General features: G+C 48.9%; 1 protein-coding gene across 3 annotated transcripts; it reads left to right on the top strand.

Moving 5' to 3' along the window:
- The first annotated feature begins 8,187 nt into the window (after nucleotides 1-8,187).
- ZNF785 (zinc finger protein 785) lies at nucleotides 8,188-21,693 on the top strand. Of its 3 annotated transcripts, XR_009214177.1 has the most exons (6): nucleotides 8,188-8,584; nucleotides 8,740-8,868; nucleotides 10,547-11,479; nucleotides 14,153-14,205; nucleotides 19,810-19,852; nucleotides 21,487-21,693. XR_009214177.1 is itself a non-coding variant. In XM_032155781.2 (4 exons), exons 1-3 carry the CDS (start codon nucleotides 8,380-8,382, stop codon nucleotides 11,428-11,430), a joined length of 1,218 nt encoding a protein of 405 aa, XP_032011672.1. In that variant the 5' UTR covers nucleotides 8,188-8,379; the 3' UTR covers nucleotides 11,431-11,479; nucleotides 14,153-16,301. The 3 variants fall into 3 exon arrangements, 2 of the variants coding, with proteins under 2 accessions (XP_032011672.1, XP_032011671.1); XM_032155781.2 differs by lacking the exons at nucleotides 19,810-19,852; nucleotides 21,487-21,693 and having other exon boundaries at nucleotides 14,153-16,301; XM_032155780.2 differs by lacking the exons at nucleotides 14,153-14,205; nucleotides 19,810-19,852; nucleotides 21,487-21,693 and having other exon boundaries at nucleotides 10,547-13,322.

The raw sequence follows: 21,693 nt of genomic DNA, 5'->3' as shown, positions 1-21,693 counted from the left end.
ATCATCATCATCTTCATGTTGAGCAGGCTGAGGAAGAAGAGGAGGAAGGGTTGGTCTTGCTGTTTCAAGGGTGGCAGAGGCAGAAGAGGTGGAGAAGGGGGAAGGGGGAGCAGAAGAGGCAGGCACACTGGTGCAACTTTATGGAAATACATCATAATTTCTGGAAATACATCATAATTTCATAATACATCATAAGCACATCAAAAAAATGACTTTTTTGCTTTTTCATTTCTCTAGAAATATTTCTATACAGTACCAATCCTTCTTCTACTGTTTGCTTTAGTTTCAGTGCCCATATCATAGAAGGGTCTAAGTCATAAAAGAAGTCAAAAGCAGTCTTAAATGACGGAAATCCTCCTGCCAGATTGTCTAATGTCAATTTGTTTTCTGGCACTGCCCCTTTTCCATCTTCCTTATCATCTGGCACTGGTTCAGAAGCATTCATCTCTACCAAGTTGTATTCTAATTCCTCTGGTATGGTGTCTATTAGCTCTTCAATTTCTCCAAAATCCATGTCTTGAAATCCTTCACCCCCTATCTTTTTTTTTTTTTTGCCATATTCACAGTCTCTTTCGTGATTTCCTTGATTGGCTCTTGTCATAATTTCCTGTGAAGTAACGCCTAATATCTGGGCATAGTTTTCTCTAGTAGTCGCACTATTGGATATAGTTTTCTCCTGTAGGAGTTTGTTTCAGGTTTGATGGCTTTCACAGCTTTTTCTATAACAACTATGGTGTCTTCAATGGTGTAATCCTTCCAGACTTTCATGATGGGGTTCTCTTCCATAGGGTTGACCATCCTTTCCGTACAGTACCATGTGTAATGAGCCTTAAAGATCTTTATGACAACCTGATCTATAGGCTGAATTGGAAGTGTTGTGTTTGGGGGTAAGTAGGCCACTTCACCACCAAAGGTGTTGAACTCATGGGGTTCTGGGTGGCCAGGGGCATTGTCCAATATCAAAATAACTTTAAAAGACAGTCCTGGCCAGGTGCGGTGGCTCACACCTGTAATCCCAGCACTTTGGGAGGCCAAGGAGGGTGGATCACCTGAGGTCAGGAGTTCAAGACCAGCCTGGCCAACATGGTGAAACCCTGTCTCTACTAAAAGTACAAAAATTAGCTGGGCATGGTGGCATGCGCCTGTAATCCTAGCTACGCGGGAGGCTGAGGCAGAAGAATTGCTTGAACCCAGGAGGTGGAGGTTGCAGTGAGCCGAGATTATGCCATTGCCCTCCAGCCTTGTGACAAGAGTGAAACTCCGTCTCAAAAAAAAAAAAAAGCTTCCAGATAGGTGAACATGTGGAGGTTCCTGGAGGGGTAGCATGCATACCCAGGGAGGGCATGGAATCTCTGCTCCCCTTCCCCCATATCTCACCCACTACATCTCTTCATCTATATCCTTTGTAATATCCTTATAATGAACTAGCAAATGAAACACAACCAGAGTTTGATAAAATTTGTCCAAACTGGGCAGAGTCTAAGTGTCATGCCAGTGGCTTGTGCATCTCACCATCTGAGGGACCCCACCTGATAATGGTGTTGTGAGGAACACAGACTAGACTCTCTAGCTGCAGGCAGTGGATGCCTGGGAAGGAAGATCTGTGGCTGCAGACAGAAATCTAGTGGCTCTAACCTGTCCGTCATGGTCTGTATTTCCTTGTGCTTTAATTTCCCTTTAATAAAATGAGATGGTGGGCCGGGTGCAGTGGTTCACACCTGTAATCCCAGCACTTTGGGAGGCCAAAGCAGGAGGATCACGAGGTCAGGAGTCTGAGACCAGCCTGGCCAATATGGTGAAACCTTGTCTCGAATAAAAATACAAAAATTAGCTGGGCATGGTGGTGTGTGCTTGTAGTCCCAGCTACTCAGAAGACTGAGGCAGGAGAATTGTCTGAATCCCCAGAGGCAGAGGTTGCAGTGAGCTGAGATTGCACCACTGCACTCCAGCCTGGGCAACAAAGCGAGACTCTGTCTCAAAATAAATAAATAAATAAATAAATAAATAAATAAGGCCGGGTGCGGTGGCTCACGCCTGTAATCTCAGCACTTTGGGAGGCTGAGGCGGGTGTATCACGAGGTCAAGAGATTGAGACTATCGTGGCCAACATGCTGAAACTCTGTCTCTACTAAAAGCACAAAAATTAGCTGGGCGTGGTGGTGCATGTCTCTAGTCCCAGCTACTCGGGAGGCTGAGGCACGAGAATTGCTTGAACCCGGGAGGTGGAGGTTGCAGTGAGCGGAGATTGCACCACTGCACTCCAGCCTGGTGACAGAGTGAGACTCCGTCTCAAAAATAAATAAATAAATAAACAAACAAAATAAATAAAAATAAAATAAAATAAGATGGTAAAGGGGCATGGGGAAAGGCAGGCCTTTACTGGCCAGGTACTTCTTGACTTCAGGGATAAAGCACAGATGTAACCCATCCAGAAAAATGTTATTGTTGTTCAGGCCTTTTTTGTTGTACACCCAGAAGACTGCAAGCTAATATTTCTCTTTTCCCTTCAAGGCTCAAGGATAAGCACCTTTATAGATAAGGGAAGTACTGATCATAAACCTGACGGCATCTGCACAAAACAGTGGAGTTAGCTTATCCCTTCCTGTTGTAAGTCCTGGTGCTTGCCTCTCTTCCTTACTACTAAATGTCCTTTGTGCCTTTTTTTTTTTTTTAGATGGAGTTTCACTTTTGTTGCCCAGTCCCATGGCGCGATCTCGGCTCACCGCAGCCTCTGCCTCCTGGGTTCAAGCGATTCTCCTGCCTCACCCTCTCTAGTAGCTGGAATTACAGGGGATCTATGGAACCGATTAACCATACTGGAAAACCTCAGGTGATCCACAGCCTCGGCCTCCCAAAGTGCTGGGATTACAGGTGTGAGCCACCGCGCCCAGCTACAGTGGTTTGTTTTGTTTTGTTTTTTTTTTGAGACAGAGTCTCGCTCTCTGGCCCAGGCTGGAGTGCAGTGGCGCGATCTCGGCTCACTGCAAGCTCCGCCTCCCAGGTTCACGCCATTCTTCTGCCTCAGCCTCCCGAGTAGCTGGGACTACAAGCCACTACAGTGGTTTTTATACTGGATCAATTTATCTGGAAATGGTGGGCAACTGCAGCTGTAGACCTCAATCTATGGTACATACCAAGCAATTCAACTTTTTCTTGAAATGTCATGACTTTGCTTCTTGGAAGCACTTCCAGTATCACTAGTGGCACTTTGTATGGGTCCTATGGTGTTATTTAAGGTTTATGGTACTGCGCTAAACACAGTGAAAAATGAGACCCAAGAGATTACTTTTTACTATGATATGCAAATTACTGGGATGTGAACTTTTTTTTTTTTTTTTTTTTTGAGACAGAGTCTCACTCTGTTACCCAGGCTGGAGTGCAGTGGCACGATCTTGGCTCACTGCAACCTCTGCCTCCCAGGCTCAAGCAATTCTCATGCCTGTAATCCCAGAATTTTGGGAGGTCGAGGCCGGTGGATCACAGGAGGCCAGGAGTTCAAGACCAGCCTCGGCAACATGTGAGACCCCGTCTCTACTAAAAATACAAAAAACTAGCCGGGCGCGGTGGCTCACGCTTGTAATCCCAGCACTTTGGGAGGCTGAGGCGGGCGGATCACGAGGTCAGGAGATCGAGACCACGGTGAAACCCCGTCTCTACTAAAAATACAAAAAATTAGCCGGGCGTGGTGGCGGGCGCCTGTAGTCCCAGCTACTCGGAGAGGCTGAGGCAGGAGAATGGCGTGAACCCAGGCGGGGGTGAGCTTGCAGTGAGCCGAAATCGTGCCACTGCACTCCAGCCTGGGGGAAAAAGCGAGACTCCGTCTCAAAAAAAAAAAAAAAAATAAAAATAAAAAATAAAAAATAAATAAATAAATAAATAAATAAATAAAAATACAAAAAACTTAGCCAGGCATGGTGGCACCTGCCTGTAATCCCAGGTACTCCAGAGGTTGAGGCACGAGAATCTCCTGAACCCGGGAGGTGGAGGTTGCAGTGACCTGAGACTGCACTGCTGCACTCCAATCTGGGTGACACAGGGAGATTTCATCTAAAAAAAAAAGAAAGAAAGAGAATATGATCAGCATCCTAGGAGCATCTATTATTGTACCTGGCTCTGATTTTTAATAGCATGGATTAAGTTTGCCATTTTTTTTGTTGTTGTTGTTGTTTTGTTTTGTTTTGTTTTTGAGATGGAGTCTTGCTCAGGCTGGAGTGCAGTGGCGCGATCTCGGCTCACTGCAACCTCCACCTCCTGGGTTGAAGCAATTCTCTGCCTCAGCTGCCCGAGTAGCTGGGATTACAGGTGCTCGCCATCACACCCCACTAATTTTTTGTATTTTTACTAGAGATGGGATTTCACCATCTTGGCCAGGCTGGTCTCGAATCCCTGACCTCATGATCCACTCACCTTGGCCTCCCAAAGTTCTGGGATTACAGGCATAAGCCACCGTGCCCGGCCGTAGTTTGTCTGTTTTTATACATATGTTTTTTTAATTTTAGAGACAAGGTCTAGCTCTATTGCCCAGGCTGGAGTGCAGTGGCATGATGATCATGGCTTACTGCAGCCTTGACCTCTGGGGCTCAAGCAGTTCTCCCATCTCAGCCTCCTGAGTAGCTGGGACCACAAGTGCACACCACCTGTGTGCACTTTTAATAAGCCATGCCTAGCTTATTAAAAAAATTGTTTTTGGGCCGGGCGCGGTGGCTCACGCTTGTAATCCCAGCACTTTGGGAGGCCGAGGCGGGCGGATCACGAGGTCAGGAGATCGAGACTACGGTGAAACCCCGTCTCTACTAAAAATACAAAAAATTAGCCGGGCGTGGTGGCGGGCGCCTGTAGTCCCAGCTACTCGGAGAGGCTGAGGCAGGAGAATGGCGTGAACCCGGGAGGCGGAGCTTGCAGTGAGCCGAGATTGCGCCACTGCACTCCAGCCTGGGTGACAGAGCGAGACTCCGTCTCAAAAAAAAAAAAAAAAATTGTTTTTGTAGAGATGGTGTCTCACTGTATTGCCCAGGCTGGTCTCAAATTCTTAAGCCCAAATGATCATCCAGCCTCAGCCTCCCAAAGAGCTGATATTACAGGCCTCAGCCACCAGCCTAGCATACTTGCAGAGTCTTTTAAAAAGAAAAACTATAGAAATGGAATCTTTTTTTTTTCTTTGAGATGGAGTCTTGCTCTGTCACCCAGGCTAGAGTGCAGTGGTGTGATCTCGGCTCTCTGCAACCTCCACCTCCTGGGTTCAAGTGATTCTCCTGCCTCAGCCTCCTGAGTAGCCGGGACTACAGGCGCCTGCCACCTCGCCCAGATAATTTTTGTATTTTTAGATGGGGTTTTGCCATGTTGGCCAGGCTGATTTCAAATTCCTGACCTCAGATGATCCGCTGACCTCGGCCTCCCAAAGTGCCGGGATTACAGGCATGAGCCACTGCATCCGGCCTAGTTTTTACCCATTATAAGTGTTGAGAACATTTGAGTAAATGTCTTTGAGTAAACATATGTATGCATATCTGTTGGGTATACACCTACGAGTGGAATCACTGGGTATGTCATCTATTCAGATTTAGTAGGTACTGCCAGTTTTCAAAAGTGGCTGCACCAATTCATACTCCACCAGTAGTGTAAAAGAGGATAACACTTGAGAAACTTGCTTTTGACTATATATTCTTTTGAATTTGGTTATATATATTCAGCTAAGACAGCAGAAGAGGTGATTTATTATATAGTTGTTACACTCGGCCACCAGAGAACACAGAAATAGTCCAGAATATCACAGGTCCGGAGCAAAGGACCAACATGCAGTTTTGGTTATGAGCAAGGTGAGTCTCAGAGGTGGTCTTGGCGACCAGATGGAGATGAAGTTCTAGATGCATTGAAACAAGCTCTAGACAGTAGCATGCAGCCCAATAACTGTACCAGCATCCCCAGCCTCTGGATTCCACGTTTCTGCTGCTATAGCCTCCATGGGTGCATAAGCTTGTGGTTTACTTGGACCTCTGCCTCATCTTTCTTCTTTTGCGCTTCAGCCTGTGCATTCGCTTCCTCCACTCGGCTCTCATGGTGCAGAGGTTTCCAAGAAGATGGTGTGAAGGCCAAGATTCATTTGGTTATATTATAAAATAGAATGCAAATTCACACGAGTTTTTATTTTTTATTTATTTTTTTAGAGACGAGGTCTTGCTATGTTGTTCAGTCTGGTCTCGAACTCCTGGCCTCGTGATCCTCCCACCTCGGCCTCCCAAAGTGCTGGGATTACAGGCCTGAGGCCTGAGCCACTACACCCAACTGAATTCACATATTTTCTTTTTTTCGAGACAGAGTCTCACTCTGTCACCCAGTATGGAGTGCAGTGGCGTGACTGTGGCTCACCGCAAGCTCTGTCTCCTGGGTTCAAGTGATTCTCATGCCTCAGCCCCCCAAGTAGCTGGAATTACAGGGGTGCACTACCACACCTGGCTAATTTTTCTGTTTTAGTAGAGATGGGGTTTCACCATGTTGCCTGGTCTCGAACTGCTGACTTTAAGTGATCCACACACTTCAGCCTCCCAAAGTGCTGGGATTACAGGCGTGAGCCTCCACACCCGGCCGAATTCACATGAATTTTAAAGTGATGTCTTCAAAGTGGTTTCACTGTGGGGATGGGCAGCTTTTTGTTATACATCTAGAACGTTCCTCTTCTGTTTCTATGAATACTGGGTTGGAAAGGGCTGAAAAACGGTTTTTTTTTTTTTTTTTTGAGACAGAGTCTCGCTCTGTCACCCAGGCTTGAATGCAGTGGCGCAATCTCAGCTCACTGCAAGCTCCGCCTCCCAGGTTCACGCCATTCTCCTGCCTCAGCCTCCCAAGTAGCTGGGACTACAGGCACCCGCCACCACGTCCGGCTAATTTTTTGTATTTTTAGTAGAGACGCGGTTTCACCGTGTTAGCCAGGATGATCTCGATCTCCTGACCTCGTGATCCACCTGCCTCAGCCTCCCAAGTGCTGGGATTACAGGCGTGAGCCACCATGCCCGGTGAAAAACAGTCTTAAGAGATTATCTGATTCGTTTCCCAGTTTTATTACCCAAGTATCAGCTGTAATTTGAACACAGGTTTTCTGATTGAGACAGGACTCAGATGGTATTAAACATTACTACAACACATCCGGGCGTGGTGGCTCACGCCTGTAATCCCAGCACTTTGAGAGGCCGAGGTGGGCAGATCACGAGGTCAGGAGATCAAGACCATCCTGGCTAACATGGTGAAGCCCTGTCTCTACTAAAAATACAAAAAATTAGCCAGGCCTGGTGGCGGGCGCCTGTAGTCCCAGCTACTTGGGAGGCTGAGGCAGGAGAATGGCGTGAACCTGGGAGGCGGAGCTTGCAGTGAGCCGAGATCGCACCACTGCACTCCAGAAAAAAAAAAAAAAAAAAAAAAAATTACTACAACACTATAAATTCATATCTATTATAATAGTACTTTGTGCAGGGCCTTACCCTAAGCCCTTAACCGAACCCGGAAGCGAGAAGATGACTTTTGTTTGTTTTCAGAGATGGGCGCCCAGCTCTGTCGCCAGCCTGGAGTGCGGGGGCGCGATCTCGACTCACAGCAGCCTCCATCTCCCGACTTCAGGCGATCTTCCTGCCTCAGACCCCCGAGGAGCTGGGACCACCGGCGCGCTCCATCGCGCCCGGCCAGGAGCTGACTTTGAATCCGGGCTCTGCGCCTAGCCTTCTGCATCTCTAAAAGGAAAGATATCTGTGACCTCGGGGCAAAGGTCAAATTAGATCCTGGGTAGGATCCTGTTCCCGCAGACCCTCAGGCTGGCCCTGCCAGGAGTACCCAGAGCTCAGAGCTGGGATCCGCAGTCCCTCACCCACTCAGTGCAACGCCGCCTAAGGCTTTGCGCTTCACCTTTATTCACCTCAAAGCCCTGGACATCCCCATCTGCCCTGAGGCTTCTCACCTCAGTAGCAGAAGGAAGTCGCGTCAGCTGGCCACAGCCTCTCTCCTAGGAGGCCGTCCGGGAAAAGCGAGTCAGGGTAGACCCTGAGGCCCCTCAGCTCCGGCTATTTTCAGATCTGTCGTTCCTTCACCCTCAGCCTTTCAAACAGGCCGCTCCAGAAAGCCCAATCACAGCCTTCCTTCTTCTCTGGCCTCCCGGCACTGTCCAATCAACGTACGCCATCTATCGGTTGGTGGTGTTGCGGGGCCACCCTTCCCGCTGGTTTCCCTCGTGGTGTGTAAGGGCAGCGAGGAAAGGCGAGGGGTGTTGACTCCAGGAAGGTTCCATCTTGGTTAAGGGCAGGAGTCCCTTACGGACTTGTCTGAGGAAAGGCAGGAAAGCGCCAGCATCTCTACCTTTCCCGAAAGCCTCCCTTTGCCAGGCACAAAAGGTTTCCCATGGGGCCGCCCCTGACGCCGCGCCCGGCCCACGTACCCGGGGAGGCCGGGCCCCGGAGGACGAGGGAAAGCAGGCCGGGCGCCGTGAGCTTCGCGGACGTGGCCGTGTACTTCTCTCCCGAGGAGTGGGGCTGCCTGCGGCCAGCACAGAGGGCCCTGTACCGGGACGTGATGCGGGAGACCTTCGGCCACCTGGGCGCGCTGGGTGAGGCCGGGCGCTCAGGCCGGGACCCCCAGTCGTCGGTGGGAAGCGGTGATCGGTGTCCCCAGAGGCTAGTGGGCTGGAAGCGGGGCGCCGAGGGAGCAGCCTCATCCTCCCCTCCCGTGCGCTCAGCCGAGCCTATTGTTTCTCCTTCGCAGGATTTTCAGGTCCCAAACCCGCTTTTATCTCGTGGGTGGAAGGAGAAGTGGAGGCGTGGAGCCCGGAGGCCCAGGATCCCTACCGTGAGAGCTCTGCAGCTTTCAGCAGGGGCCAAGGACAGGAAGCAGGTACTTCATTTGAAACCCCAGTAGGTAGCCCTGGAGAAGCCCCAACCCCCGCCCCCAACTCACATCCTCAGCGCAGGCTGCCCCCTCCAAAGTCCCATCCTGTCTCCCTGCACCTTACCCCAGAAACGTCCTTATCTCACTGCAAAATGGCCTGATGGAACAGCGAAATTGGGATCTATGGAACCCATTAACCATACTGGAAAACCTCAGTTTAATGCAAAATAGAGCTTGAGCTTCCTAGGAGGTCAAGGGAAAGGGGAAACCTGTAATTTGATTTTTGTTGTGGGATAAAATGAAGACAGATGTTCCTCTTGGATATTAATGATGTGAACCACCTGTAGTAAATAACACCATTAATTAGATTTTTAAATGAAGATGAAATGTTTTTCCTACAGCCCTGATACCAGAATAAATGCTTGTCCCCAGAAGGTCTTCCCGTGGAACCTAGTGAGGCAGTCCAAGTGTAGACTTATTTTTTGAGACAGAGTCTCGCTCTGTTGCCCAGGCTGGAGTACAGTGGCATGGTCTAGGCTCACTGCAACCTCTGCCTCCCAGGCTCAAGCGATTCTCCTGCCTCAGCCTCCTGAGTAGCTGGGATTACAGGTACCTGCCATCATGCCCGGCTAATTTTTTAGTTTTAGTAGAGACGGGCTTTCACCATCTTGGCCAGGCTGGTCTTGAACTCCTGATCTCGTGATCCACCTGCCTCGGCCTCCCAAAGTGCTGGGATTACAGTGAGCCACCGTGCCCTGCCAGCAAGTGTAGATTTTTTGGTGATAGTAAGAGCAGAGAGGAAAGGTGCCAAAAGAATTTGAGTTGGTACCAAAGAAGGTCATTGAATGGCTGTTTTGTAAAGGGATCATAAACAGGTTCAGGATGGTAAGTCATGAGGACTGGGACCATCACTCTGTCCTCAAAGCCTGACACAGAGTTAAGTGTTCAATATTGTTCACTCCTCTTTCTTTTTTTATTTTTTTGAGACTGAGTCTTGCTGTGTCGCCCATGCTGGAGTGCAGTGGCACGATGTTGGCTCACTGCAACCTCCACCTCCCCGGTTCCAGGGATTCTCCTGCCTCAGCCTCCCAAGTAGCTGGGATTACAGGCGCCCACCACCTCACCTGGCTAATTTTTGTAATTTAGTACAGACGGGATTTCCCCAACGTTGGCCAGGCAGGTCTCGAACTCCTGACCTCAGGTGATCTGCCCACCCCAGCCTCCGAGTGGTGCTGGGATTACAGGCGTGGGCCACCACGCCCAGCATTTTTTTTTTTTTTTTATTAGAGAGTTGCCCAGGCTGGAGTGCAGTGGCCCGATCACAGCTCACTGTCCCTTGAATTTCTGGCCTCAAGCGATCCTCCCACCTTGGCCTCCTGAAGTGCTTGGATTACAGGTGTGAGCCATGGCACCCGGCCTGACTCCTGTTTCATTGTCTCCAGTGCTCTGGGCCTTCCTGTGTTAACCTGCAGACCATGGCATTTGCTTTTACTCCAGGCTGGCTTTCAGGGCTTCATGAGGCCCCTATCATTAAGCCGTGCTCCCTGGGGGCCATATTCTGAACCATTCCTGCTGCCTTTCAAGGCAGGACATGGTACCGGAATATGCTGGTTTTGATTTTATCATCTTCCCTGTCTCAGGATCCAGGGATGAGTTTCTGATTTTATCATCTTCCCTGTTTCAGGATCCAGGGATGGGAATGAGGAGAAGGAAAGGCTGAAGAAGTGTCCAAAACAAAAAGAGGTGGCGCATGAAGTGGCTGTCAAGGAGTGGTGGCCCAGCGCCGCCTGCCCAGAGCTATGCAACCCTAGGCAGAGCCCCATGAATCCCTGGCTCAAGGACACTCTGACCGGAAGACCGCCCGACTCTTGCCCAGACTGTGGCCGCAACTTCAGCTACCCTTCCCTCCTGGCCAGCCACCAGCGGGTCCACTCCGGGGAGCGACCCTTCTCCTGCGGCCAGTGTCGGGCGCGTTTCTCCCAGCGCAGGTACCTGCACCAGCATCAGTTCATCCACACCGGCGAGAAGCCCTACCCCTGCCCCGACTGCGGGCGCCGCTTCCGCCAGAGGGGTTCCTTGGCTATCCACAGGCGGGCTCACACCGGGGAGAAGCCGTACGCGTGCTCAGACTGCAAGAGTCGCTTCACTTACCCCTACCTGCTGGCCATCCACCAGCGCAAGCACACGGGCGAGAAGCCCTACAGCTGCCCCGATTGCAGCCTCCGTTTCGCCTACACCTCCCTGCTGGCCATCCACAGGCGCACACACACCGGCGAGAAGCCCTACCCCTGTCCTGACTGCGGCCGCCGCTTCACCTACTCTTCCCTCCTCCTCAGTCACCGGCGCATTCACTCCGATAGCCGGCCCTTCCCCTGCGCGCAGTGTGGGAAAGGCTTCAAGCGCAAGACCGCCCTGGAAGCCCATCGGTGGATCCACCGCTCCTGCAGCGAGAGGCGCGCGTGGCAGCAGGCCGTGGTGGGGCGTTCAGAGCCCGTCCCTGTTTTGGGAGGCAAGGATCCCCCAGTTCACTTCCGGCACTTTCCAGATATATTTCAAGAGTGTGGGTGATGGCGTTCACACAAACTGGTCAGCGTTTCCCTAGAGAGGAAGAGGCAAGGTTTGTGCATTTGGGGGATAAGGAAAGGAAGTGGGCGTTTGAGGAAAACAAAGTTCTGCCTTAGGAAAAAAGCAGAGGTAGGGGCACAGAGGGCTGTAGGGAGAAGGAGGCAGGAATCTGAAAAGGTGCCTGGGAGTTGACCCCATTTTCTGAAGCTCCAGCACACGTGTTCCATGTCCCATCCTTCACTGAAAACCATTCACCTAACTGGCTTTTCCTTCATGATTGTTCCATCCCTTGTAGCTCTCTACTTTTTGGCCTGTATCTCTCCTACTCCTCTGAGATAGAGTCCCCTACATTCCAGTGCCTATTAAAGGAGCCTGCACCCACTCTGGACCCCCTAGAATAGAGGGGATACCTCAGGCCTGTCCCTCGGCGGGTGGCGGGGGGAGCTCATCCCAGGATTCTTTTTTTTTTTTTTTTTTTGAGATGGAGTCATGCTCTGTCGCCCAGGCTGGAGTGCAGTGGCGTGATCTCGGCTCACTGCAACCTCTGCCTCCTGGGTTCAAGCAATTCTCTGCCTCAGCCTTCCGAGTAGCTGGCATGCGCCACCAGGCCCAGCTAATTTTTGTACTGTTAGTAGAGATGGGATTCCGCCATCTTGGCCAGGCTGGTCTTGAATTCCTGACCTCGTGATCCAGCCGCCTTGGCCTCCCAAAGTGCTGGGATTATAAGTGTGAGCCACCGACCCCTGCCCAGGATTCTGCCTTTTACCAATGCAGGTGAAACATCTGGCAAGGAGACACCTGGAGTGTAGATGTTCCTTGGTCTTGAAGACCTAGAGGTGGCCATAGAGAGGACAGTGGCCTCAGGTGGGGAACTCTCCTGCCCCACTCTCATTCAGCAAGTGCACAAACTATCAAACCTAATGGACTCTGGAACTGGGCCAACTCTTCACTGTATGCATTAGTGATTGCAGTGTTTTTTTCTTCTTCAGATATTTGCATGTTCCCTGGATTTTGTATTTTTTGATAAAGATATATTCTTGGGCCACAGTAGCTGGAGATGTAATATAATGCTGGAGGGAGGATTCTTTTTTTTTTTTTTTTTTTTTGAGACAGAGTCTGTCTGTCGCCCAGGCTGGAGTGCAGTGGCCCAAACTACGCTCACTGCAAGCTCCACCTCCCGGGTTCACGCCATTCTCCTGCTTCAGCCTCCTGAGTAGCTGGAATTAAAAGCACCCACCACCACGCCTAATTTTTTGTATTTTTAGTAGAGACGGGGGGGTTTCACCGTGTTAGCCAGGCTGGTCTCGATCTCCTGACCTCGTGATCCTCCCGTCTCGGCCTCCCAAAGTGCTGGGATTACGGGCGTGAGTCACTGCACCCGGCCTCTTTTTTTTTTTGAGATGGAGTTTCGCTCTTGTTGCCCAGGCTGGAGTGCAATGGCATGATCTTGGCTCACTGCAACCTCCACCTCCCAGGTTCAAGCAATTCTCCTGCCCCAGCCTCTTGAGTAGCTGGGATTACAGGCACCCACCACCATGCCTGGCTAATTGTATTTTTACTAGAGACGGGTTTCACCATGTTGGCCAGGCTGGTCTCCAATTCCTGACCTCAGGTGATCCACTCGACTTGGCCTCCCAAAGTGCTGGGATTACATTTTTTTTTAAAAAAGAAAGAATAAATTAATTGTGATTAAAATTGAAATCAAGGCATAGTCTTTCCAGTCTAATTTTTACTGTAATGCTTGTATGTCAACAGTTAAGAAGGGCGGGTGCGGTGGCTCACGCCTGTAATCCTAGCAGTTTGGGAGGCTGAGGAGGGTGGATCACTTAAGGTCAAGAGTTCAAGACCAGCCTGGCCAATATGGTGAAACCCCATCTCTACTAAAAATACCAAAACAAACAAACAAACAAAAAAACGGCCGGGCATGGTGGCTCACACCTGTAATCCCAGCACTTTGGGAAGCCGAGGCAGGCAGATCAGGAGGTCAGAAGATCGAGACTATCCTAGCTAACATGGTGAAACCCCCCGTCTCTACTAAAAATACAAAAAAATTAGCCAGGCGTGGTAACGGGCGCCTGTAGTCCCAGCTACTTGGGAGGCTGAGGCAGGAGAACGGTGTGAACCCGGGAGGCAGAGTTTGCAGTGAGCTGAGATCGTGCCACTGCACTCCAGTCCGGGTGACAGAGTGAGACTCTGTCTCAAAAAAAAAAAAAAAAAAATTAGCCGGGCGTGGTGGCATGCACCTGTAATCCCAGCTTCTTGGGAGGCTGAGGCAGAAGAATGGCTTGAACCCAGGAGGTGGAGGTTGCAGTGAGCCAACATAGCGCCATTGCACTCCAGCCTAGGCAACAGAACAAGACTCTATCTCAAAAAAAAAAAAAAAAAAAAAAAGGCCTGGTATGGTGGCTCATGCCTGTAATCCCAGCACTTTGGGAGGCCGAGGCGGGCGGATCACGAGGTCAGGAGATCAAGACCATCCTGGCTCACAGGGTGAAATCCCATCTCTACTAAAAATACAAAAAATTAGCCGGGTGTGGTGGTGGGCACCTGTAGTCCCAGCTACTGGGGAGGCTGAGGCAGGAGAATGGCGTGAACCCAGGAGGCGGAGCTTGCAGTGAGCCAAGATCGCGCCACTGCACTCCAGCCTGGGCAACAGAACGAGACTCCAGTCTCAAAAAACAAAACAAAAAACAACAGTTAAGAGAATTCTTTCTGGCCCATTTAGATCCGCTAGCCCTACTTTTGAAGAGGAAACTTTTGAAGGAATGAACAAAAGAGGTAGGTGGGACTAAGCATTTCTGCATTCCAGGACTGGTGGTCAGTGACTCAAATATCTCTCTGAAAAGACTGCTTCTTTGAATCCTTGGGTTCCAAGATAATTATTAATGGGAACTGGGGCCGGGCGCGGTGGCTCACACCTGTGATCCCAGCATTTTGCGAGGCTGAGGCTGGTTAATCACTTGAGGTCAGGAGTTTGAGACCAGCTGGGCAATATAGTGAAACCCCATCTCTACCAAAAAATTAGCCAGGCATGGTGGCACATGCCTGTAGTCCCAGCTACTCAGGAGGCTGAGGCAAGAGGATGACTTGAGCCTGGGAGACAGAGGTTGCAGTAAGCTGAGATCGCTCCATTGCACTCCAACCTGGGCTACAAAGCAGGACTCTGTCTCAAAACAAAAACAGAAACAAAAACTGGGAACTGGGTGTTACCTTTACTTCACCACATAGCCTGTCCTGAATTGGTAGACCTGGATTCCTAGCTTGGCTCAGTCTCCACTGGCTGTGTGGTCTTTAGCATCACCTAGATTCTACAAATAACATTTTTCTCTATTTGTTTTACACATGTCAATCTGCCTATCTATCCCTCTATCCATTCATTTATCCATTTTATTAATGTATTTCAAAGTAAGTTGCAGACATCATTACATTTCACTTCTAAACACTTCAGCATACAGCTGAGTTTTATGCAAGAAACTTCAGCTCTTAGCTGATTACACACCTGTAATCCCAGCACTTTGGGAGGCTGAGGCAGGAGGATTGCATGAGTTTGGGAGTTTGAGACGAGCCTGGAAAACAGCAAGACCTCATTTCTACTAAAAATTTTAAAAATTAGCCGAGCATGGTGGGGGAGGCTGAAGGAGGACAGCTTGAGCCCAGGAGTTTGAGGCTATAGTAAGCTATGATGGCGCCACTTCAGTCTGAGTAACAGAGCAAGACACTATTAAATAAAAAGAGCCAGGCGCGGTGGCTCACGCCTGTAATCCCAGCACTTTGGTAGGCCAAGGTGGGCAGATCACCTGAGGTCAGGAGTTTGAGACCAGCCTGACTAACATGGAGAAACTGTCTCTACTAAAAAAAAGAAATACAAAATTAGCCAGGCATGGTGGCACATGCCTGTAATCCCAGCTACTCGGGCGGCCGAGGCGGGAGAATCGTTTGACCCTGGGAGGCGGAGGTTGCAGTGAGCCAAGATCATGCCATTGCACTCCAGCCTGGGCGACAAGAGCGGAACTCTGTCTCAAAAAAGAAAGAAAGAAACTTCAGCTCCCACTTAAAGTTCAGTTGTACTCTGTTATTGACAAGTCTATTGAAGCCCGGTCATCTCCTGTATGTTTTGTGACTTCTAATAATCTGATCAAGAGTCTTGAAGAAACATTTACAATTTGATGGGCAATAAAATAATTTGAAAGCAAGAGCATTTTGTTGTTCTTGTTATTTCTTAAGACAGGGTCTCACTATAGCCTAGGCTGGAATGCAGTGGCACAGTCACGGCTCACTGCAGCCTCGACCTCCTGGGCTCAGGTGTTTCTCTTTCTCATCTCAGCCTCTTGAGTAACTGGGACTACAGGCACATGCCACTATGCCTGGCTAATTTTTGTATTTTTTGTACAGATGGGGTTTTGCCCAGGCTGGTCTTGAACTCATGGGCTCAAGTGATCTGTCTATCTGAGCCTCCCAAAGTGGTAGGATTACAGGTGTTAGCCACTGTGCCTGGCCAATTTTTGTATTTTTATAATGAATGGCAGGAAAAACAACTCATCAGCTACTTGAGATGGAACAGTTTTAGTCTTACTTGAAAGTTTGTTTCAGGCCTGGCGCTATGGCTCATACCTGTAATCCCAGCACTTTGGGAGGCCGAGGACGGTGGATCACTTGAAGCCAGGAGTTTGAGACCAGCCTGGCCAACATGGCAAAACCCCATCTCTACTAAAAATACAAAAATTAGCAGGTTGTGGTGTTCTCAGCCACTTGGGAGGCTGAGGCACGAGAATTGCTTGAACTTGGGAGGCAGAGGTTGCAGTAAGCCGAGATTGACCACTGCACTCCAGCCTTGGCCACAGAGTGAGACTCTGTCTAAAAAAAAAACAAAACAAAACAAAACAAAACAAAACAAAAACAGGCCGGGTGCAGTGGCTCATGTCTGTAATCCCAGCACTTTGGGAGGCCAAGGCAGGAGGATCACGAGGTCAGGAGATTAAGAGCATCCTGGCCAACATGGTGAAACCCTGTCTCTGCTAAAAATACAAAAACTAGCTGGGTGTGGTGGCACGTGCCTGTAATCCCAGCTACTCAGGAAGCTGAGGCAAGAGAATCACTTGAACCAGGGAGTTGGCGGTTGCAGTGAGCCGAGATCACGCTACTGCACTTCAGCCTGGCGACAGAGTGAGACTCCATCTCAAAAAAAAAAAAAAAAATGTTTCTTTCAATCTGTTTAGTTAAGATTTTTATTGTTCAGCTTCATCTTCTTAAGTCTTCTGCATACTTAGTTCAAAGAGAAGTGATTTACAACATAGGATCTGAAGAAACAAAAGTATTTTTGGTTCAAGTTGCTACTCTGTTTAAAAGGAGAATCCAAACAGCCACTCACCTGTAGTCTTAGCTACTCAGGAGGTGGAAGTGGGAGTATAGATCACTTGAGCCCAAGAGTTCCAGGCTGCAGTGAGCTTTGATCTTGCCATTGCACTCCAACCTGGGTGACAGAGTGAGACTCTGTTTCAAAATGACAATAATAGGCTGGGCATGGTGGCCCACACCTGTAATCCTAGCACTTTGGGAGGCTGAGGTGGGAGGATCACTTGGGCCCAGGAGTTCCAGACCAGCCTGGGCATCATGGAGAGACCCCATCTCTACAAAAATGAAAATTAGCCAGGCGTGGTGTTGCACACTTCTAGTTCCAACGATTTGAAGGCTGAGGTGGGAGGATCACCTGAACCCAGGGAGGTTGAGGCTGCAGTGAGCTGTGATCCTACCACTGCATTCCAGCCTGTGTGACGGAGTGAGAACCTGTCTCAATAATAATGATAATTAATAATAATCAGAAGGAGAATCAAAATAAAACATGCAAATGGTCAACAGGTACATGAAAAAATGTTCAACACCACTAATCATCAGGGAAATGCAAATCAGAACTACAATGAAGCCGGCCTGGTGGCTCACACCTATAATCCCAGCAGTTTAGAAGGCTGAGGTGGGCGGATCACCTGAGGTCAGGAGTTTGAGACCAGCCTTCCCAACATGGCGAAACTCCATCCCTACTAAAAATACAAAAATTAGCTGGGCATGGTGGTGCACATGTGTAATCCCAGCTACTCAGGAGGCTGAGGCAGGAGAATCGCTTGAACCCAGGAGGGGGAGGCTGCAGTGAGCTGAGGTTGCGCCACTGCACTCCAGCCTAGGCTGCAGAGCGAGACTCTGACTCAAAAACAAAAAAGCACACAATGAGATATTATCGTACCTTAGTTAGAATGGCTGTTATTAAGAAGACAAAACATGACAGGTATTGGCAAGGATGCCAAGAGAAGGCAACTCTTGACCGGGCGCAGTGGCTCACGCCTGTAATCCCAGCATTTTGAGAGGCTGAGGTGGGCAGATCACCTGAGGTCCGGAGTTCAAGACCAGCCTGACCAACATGGAGAAACCTCATCTCTACTAAAAATACAAAATTAGCCAGGAGTGGTGGCATGCGCCTGTAATCCCAGCTACTCGGGAGGCTGAGGCAGGAGAATCGCTTGAACCCTGGTGGCGGAAGTTGCAGTGAGCCAAGATTGCGCCATTGCACTCCCGCCTGGGCGACAAGAGTGAAACTCCTTCTCCAAAAAAGAAAAAAAAAGAGAAGGGAACTCCTACATACTGTTAGTGGGAATGTATGTTAGTACAGCCACTATTGCAAACAATATGGAGATGTCTCAAAAAACAAAAACAGAACTACCATGTGGGCTGGGCATGGTGGCTCACACCTGTAATCTCAGCACTTTGGGAGGCCGAGGCTGGTCAATCACCAGAGGTCAGAAGTTCACAATAGCCTCGCCAACATGGTGAAACCCCTTCTCTACTAAAAATACAAAATTTAGCTGGGCGTGATGGAGGGTGCCTGTAATCCCAGCTACTTGTGAGGCTGAGGCAGGAAAATCACTAGAACCTGGGAGGCAGAGGCTGCAATGAGCCGAGACCAGGGCATTGCACTCCAACCTAGACAACAAAAGCAAAACTCCGTCTCAAAAAAAAAAAAAGAACTACCATGTGATCCAGCAATCCCACTACCTGGAATTTATCCAAAGGAAAAGAAATCAGTATATAAAAAAGATAACCTGCATCTCTGTGTTTACTGTAGAGCTGTGTTTGCAATGACAAAGATATGGAATAAACCTAAGTGTTGATCAGTGGACAAATTAATAAAGAAAATATGATATATATACACAGTGGGCTTCAGCCATAAAAAATGAAATCACGTTTACAGCATGGATGGAACTGGAGGTCATTATGTTAAGTGAATAAGCCAGATACAGAAAGGCAAATATCACATGTCCTCACTTACATGTGGGAGCTAGAAAAGTTGATCTCAGGGAGATAGAGAGTAGAATGATACCAGAGATTGGAAGGGTGTATGTGGGTGGGAGAGGTGGATGAAGAGAAGTTGAGTAATGGGTACAAACATACCCTTAGGAAGAAGGGATAACTTGTAATGTTCAATAGCAGAGTAGGGTGACTATAGTCAACAAAGTACTGTAAATTTCCATAGCTAGAAGAGAGGACTTGAAATTTTCCCCACATATAGAAATGTTAAATACTCAAAGTGATTGATACCTTAAATATCCTGACTTGATTATTGTACATTCTAAGTATGAAGCAAAGCAAAATATCACATGAACTCCATAAATATGTAAAAATTTTGTGTATCACTATATTTTTTGTTTTGTTTGTTTTTCTTTTTCTTTTTTTTTTTTTTTTTAGACGGAGTCTCGCTCTGTCACCCAGGCTGGAGTGCAATGGCATGATCTCGGCTCACTGCAACTTCCGCCTCCCGAGTTCAAGCCATTCTTGTGCCTCAGCCTCCTGAGTAGCTGGGACTACAGGCATCCGACTCCACACCCAGCTAATTTTTGTATTTTTAGTATAGACGGGGTTTTCCCATATTGGCCAGGCTGGTCTCGAACTCTTGACCTCAGGTGATCCCCCTGCCTTGGCCTCCCAAAGTGTTGGGATTACAGGCACGAGCCACTGTGCCCAGCCCAATTTTTTTTTCTTTTTCAGACAGGGTCGCACTCTGTCGCCCAGGTTGGAGTGCAGTGGCATGATCTTGCTCACTGCAACCTCTGCTTCCTGGGTTCAAGAAATTCTTGTGCCTCAGCCTCCTGAGTAGCTGGGACTACAAGTGTGCACCACCAGACCTGGCCAATTTTTGTATTTTTAGTAGAGATGGAGTTTCACCATGTTGCCCACGCTGGTTTCTAACTTCTGGCCTAAAGCAATCTGCCCACCTCAGCCTCCCAAAGTGCTGAGATTACAGGTGTGAGCAACTGGGCCAGGCCTAAATTAAATATTTTCAAAATTAAAAAAATACTCATTTCTGAGGATTTATTTTTCCTTACTTAATTTTTATAGTATTCACCACGTGGAGTGCAGTGAGGCAGTTCCAGAACTCAAGGTAATAATATAAGCATATTAATAATATGTAATTATTAACAATTAATAATTAATCAATTAATAATATATGCATATGAGATCAGCAGGAGTCACACTAAAAGCCAAAAAGTATTTCAGGTGAAAAACAGCAAGGGTAGGCCAGAAAATACAAAGAAATCTTGACTGAAAAGTCAGCAATAAAGAACATTATTGAATAAAAAGGAAGGCTCGATATACTAGGGCTGGCAGGGGAGCCAAGCAAGTAGATCTAGAGCCAGAATGACAGCAGGGACCTGGCAGGCCTTGCTTGTTATCTCCAGCAACCAGCCCCACGCTTAGCAAACAGTATTCTGCATCCTGTGTGATTGCAGGTATATTCCAAATGTGGGGATGAAGGCAACTAGTATTTACAGTCCAATGCCGCCAGCCATGACGATGACCCATCTTGGCTGAAAAATAAAAACCTTAAATCTAGGAAGTGGAGGATACAAGCCAGGACAGCAGGAAGGGGAGACCCCGTATGAGAAGAACTGAGGCCCAACCCAGTTTAGAGAGGAGACTGAAGGCTAAAGGAGGAAGGTTTCCCAGGAAAAAAAAAATAGGATTGGAAAGTTGATGCTATCTTTGGTAATTTGGAACAACGTAAATAAGTAGAAATGGCAGGGCCGGGCGCGGTGGCTCACGCCTGTAATCCCAGCACTTTGGGAGGCTGAGGCGGGAGGATCACCTGAGGTCGGGAGTTCGAGATCAGCCTGACTAATATGGAGAAACCCCGTCTCTACTAAAAATACAAAATTAGACGGGCATGGTGGCTTATGCCTGTAATCCCAGCTACTTGGGAGGCTGAGGCAGGAGAATCGCTTGAATCCGGGAGGCGAAGGTTGCGGTGAGCCGAGATAGCGCCATTGCACTTCCAGCCTGGGCAACAAGAGTAAAACTCCTTCTCAAAGAAAAAGTAGAAATGGCCGGGAACCGTGGCGCATGCCTGTAATCACAACACTTTGGGAGGCCGAGGCAGGAGAATTGCTTGAGGCCAGGAGTTCCAGACCAGCCTGGGCAACATAGCAAGACCCTGTCTCTGTTTTAAAATCTAAAAATTAGCCAAGCATGGGGTGTGCGCCTGTGGTCCCAGCTAGTCGGGAAGCTGAGGTGAGAAGATCGCTTCAGCCCGGGAGGTCGAGTCTGCAGTGAGCTAGGATCGCACTGCTGGGCCACAGAGCAAGACTCTTGTCTCTAAACAAACAAAAAATAAATTCATGTATGTTAGCAACGATTACAATTTTTTTTATTTTTTATTTTTTTTGAGACGGAGTCTCGCTCTGTTGCCCAGGCTGGAGTGCAGTGGCGCGATCTCGGCTCACTGCAAGCTCCACCTCCCGGGTTCACGCCATTCTCCTGCCTCAGCCTCCCGAGTAGCTGGGACTACAGGCGCCCGCCACCACACCCAGCTAATTTGTTGTATTTTTAGTAGAGATAGAGTTTCACCATGTTAGCTAGGATGGTCTCGATCTCCTGACCTCGTGATCCGCCCGCCTCGGCCTCCCAGAGTGCTGGAATTACAGGCGTGAGCCACCGCGCCCGGCCAACAATTACAATTTAATTTAAAACTTCCCCATTCCGATTCCATCCTCACCAAGCACGTTCCTTCGCCTGCAGCTTCGGTCTAGAGCCTGAACGAGCCGAGCTGCGGATGCCAGAGGCTGGGTGGACTCCGCAGCTAAGCTACTGTAAAACACGCACCTGCTTCTACCGCGGGTGTACACATGGTTTGCTAAGGTGTGCGCGTCTTCCCAAGGAGTCTGGGGACCAAATTCCAGCTCCTGCCATCGGAAGGCACGGTAAGAGACCGTAGGGGACACAATC

The sequence above is a fragment of the Hylobates moloch genome, unplaced genomic scaffold (assembly GCF_009828535.3).
Source record: "Hylobates moloch isolate HMO894 unplaced genomic scaffold, HMol_V3 SCAFFOLD_6, whole genome shotgun sequence".
Classification (NCBI taxonomy): domain Eukaryota; kingdom Metazoa; phylum Chordata; class Mammalia; order Primates; family Hylobatidae; genus Hylobates; species Hylobates moloch.
This window is presented reverse-complemented; position numbering and strand designations above follow the sequence as displayed.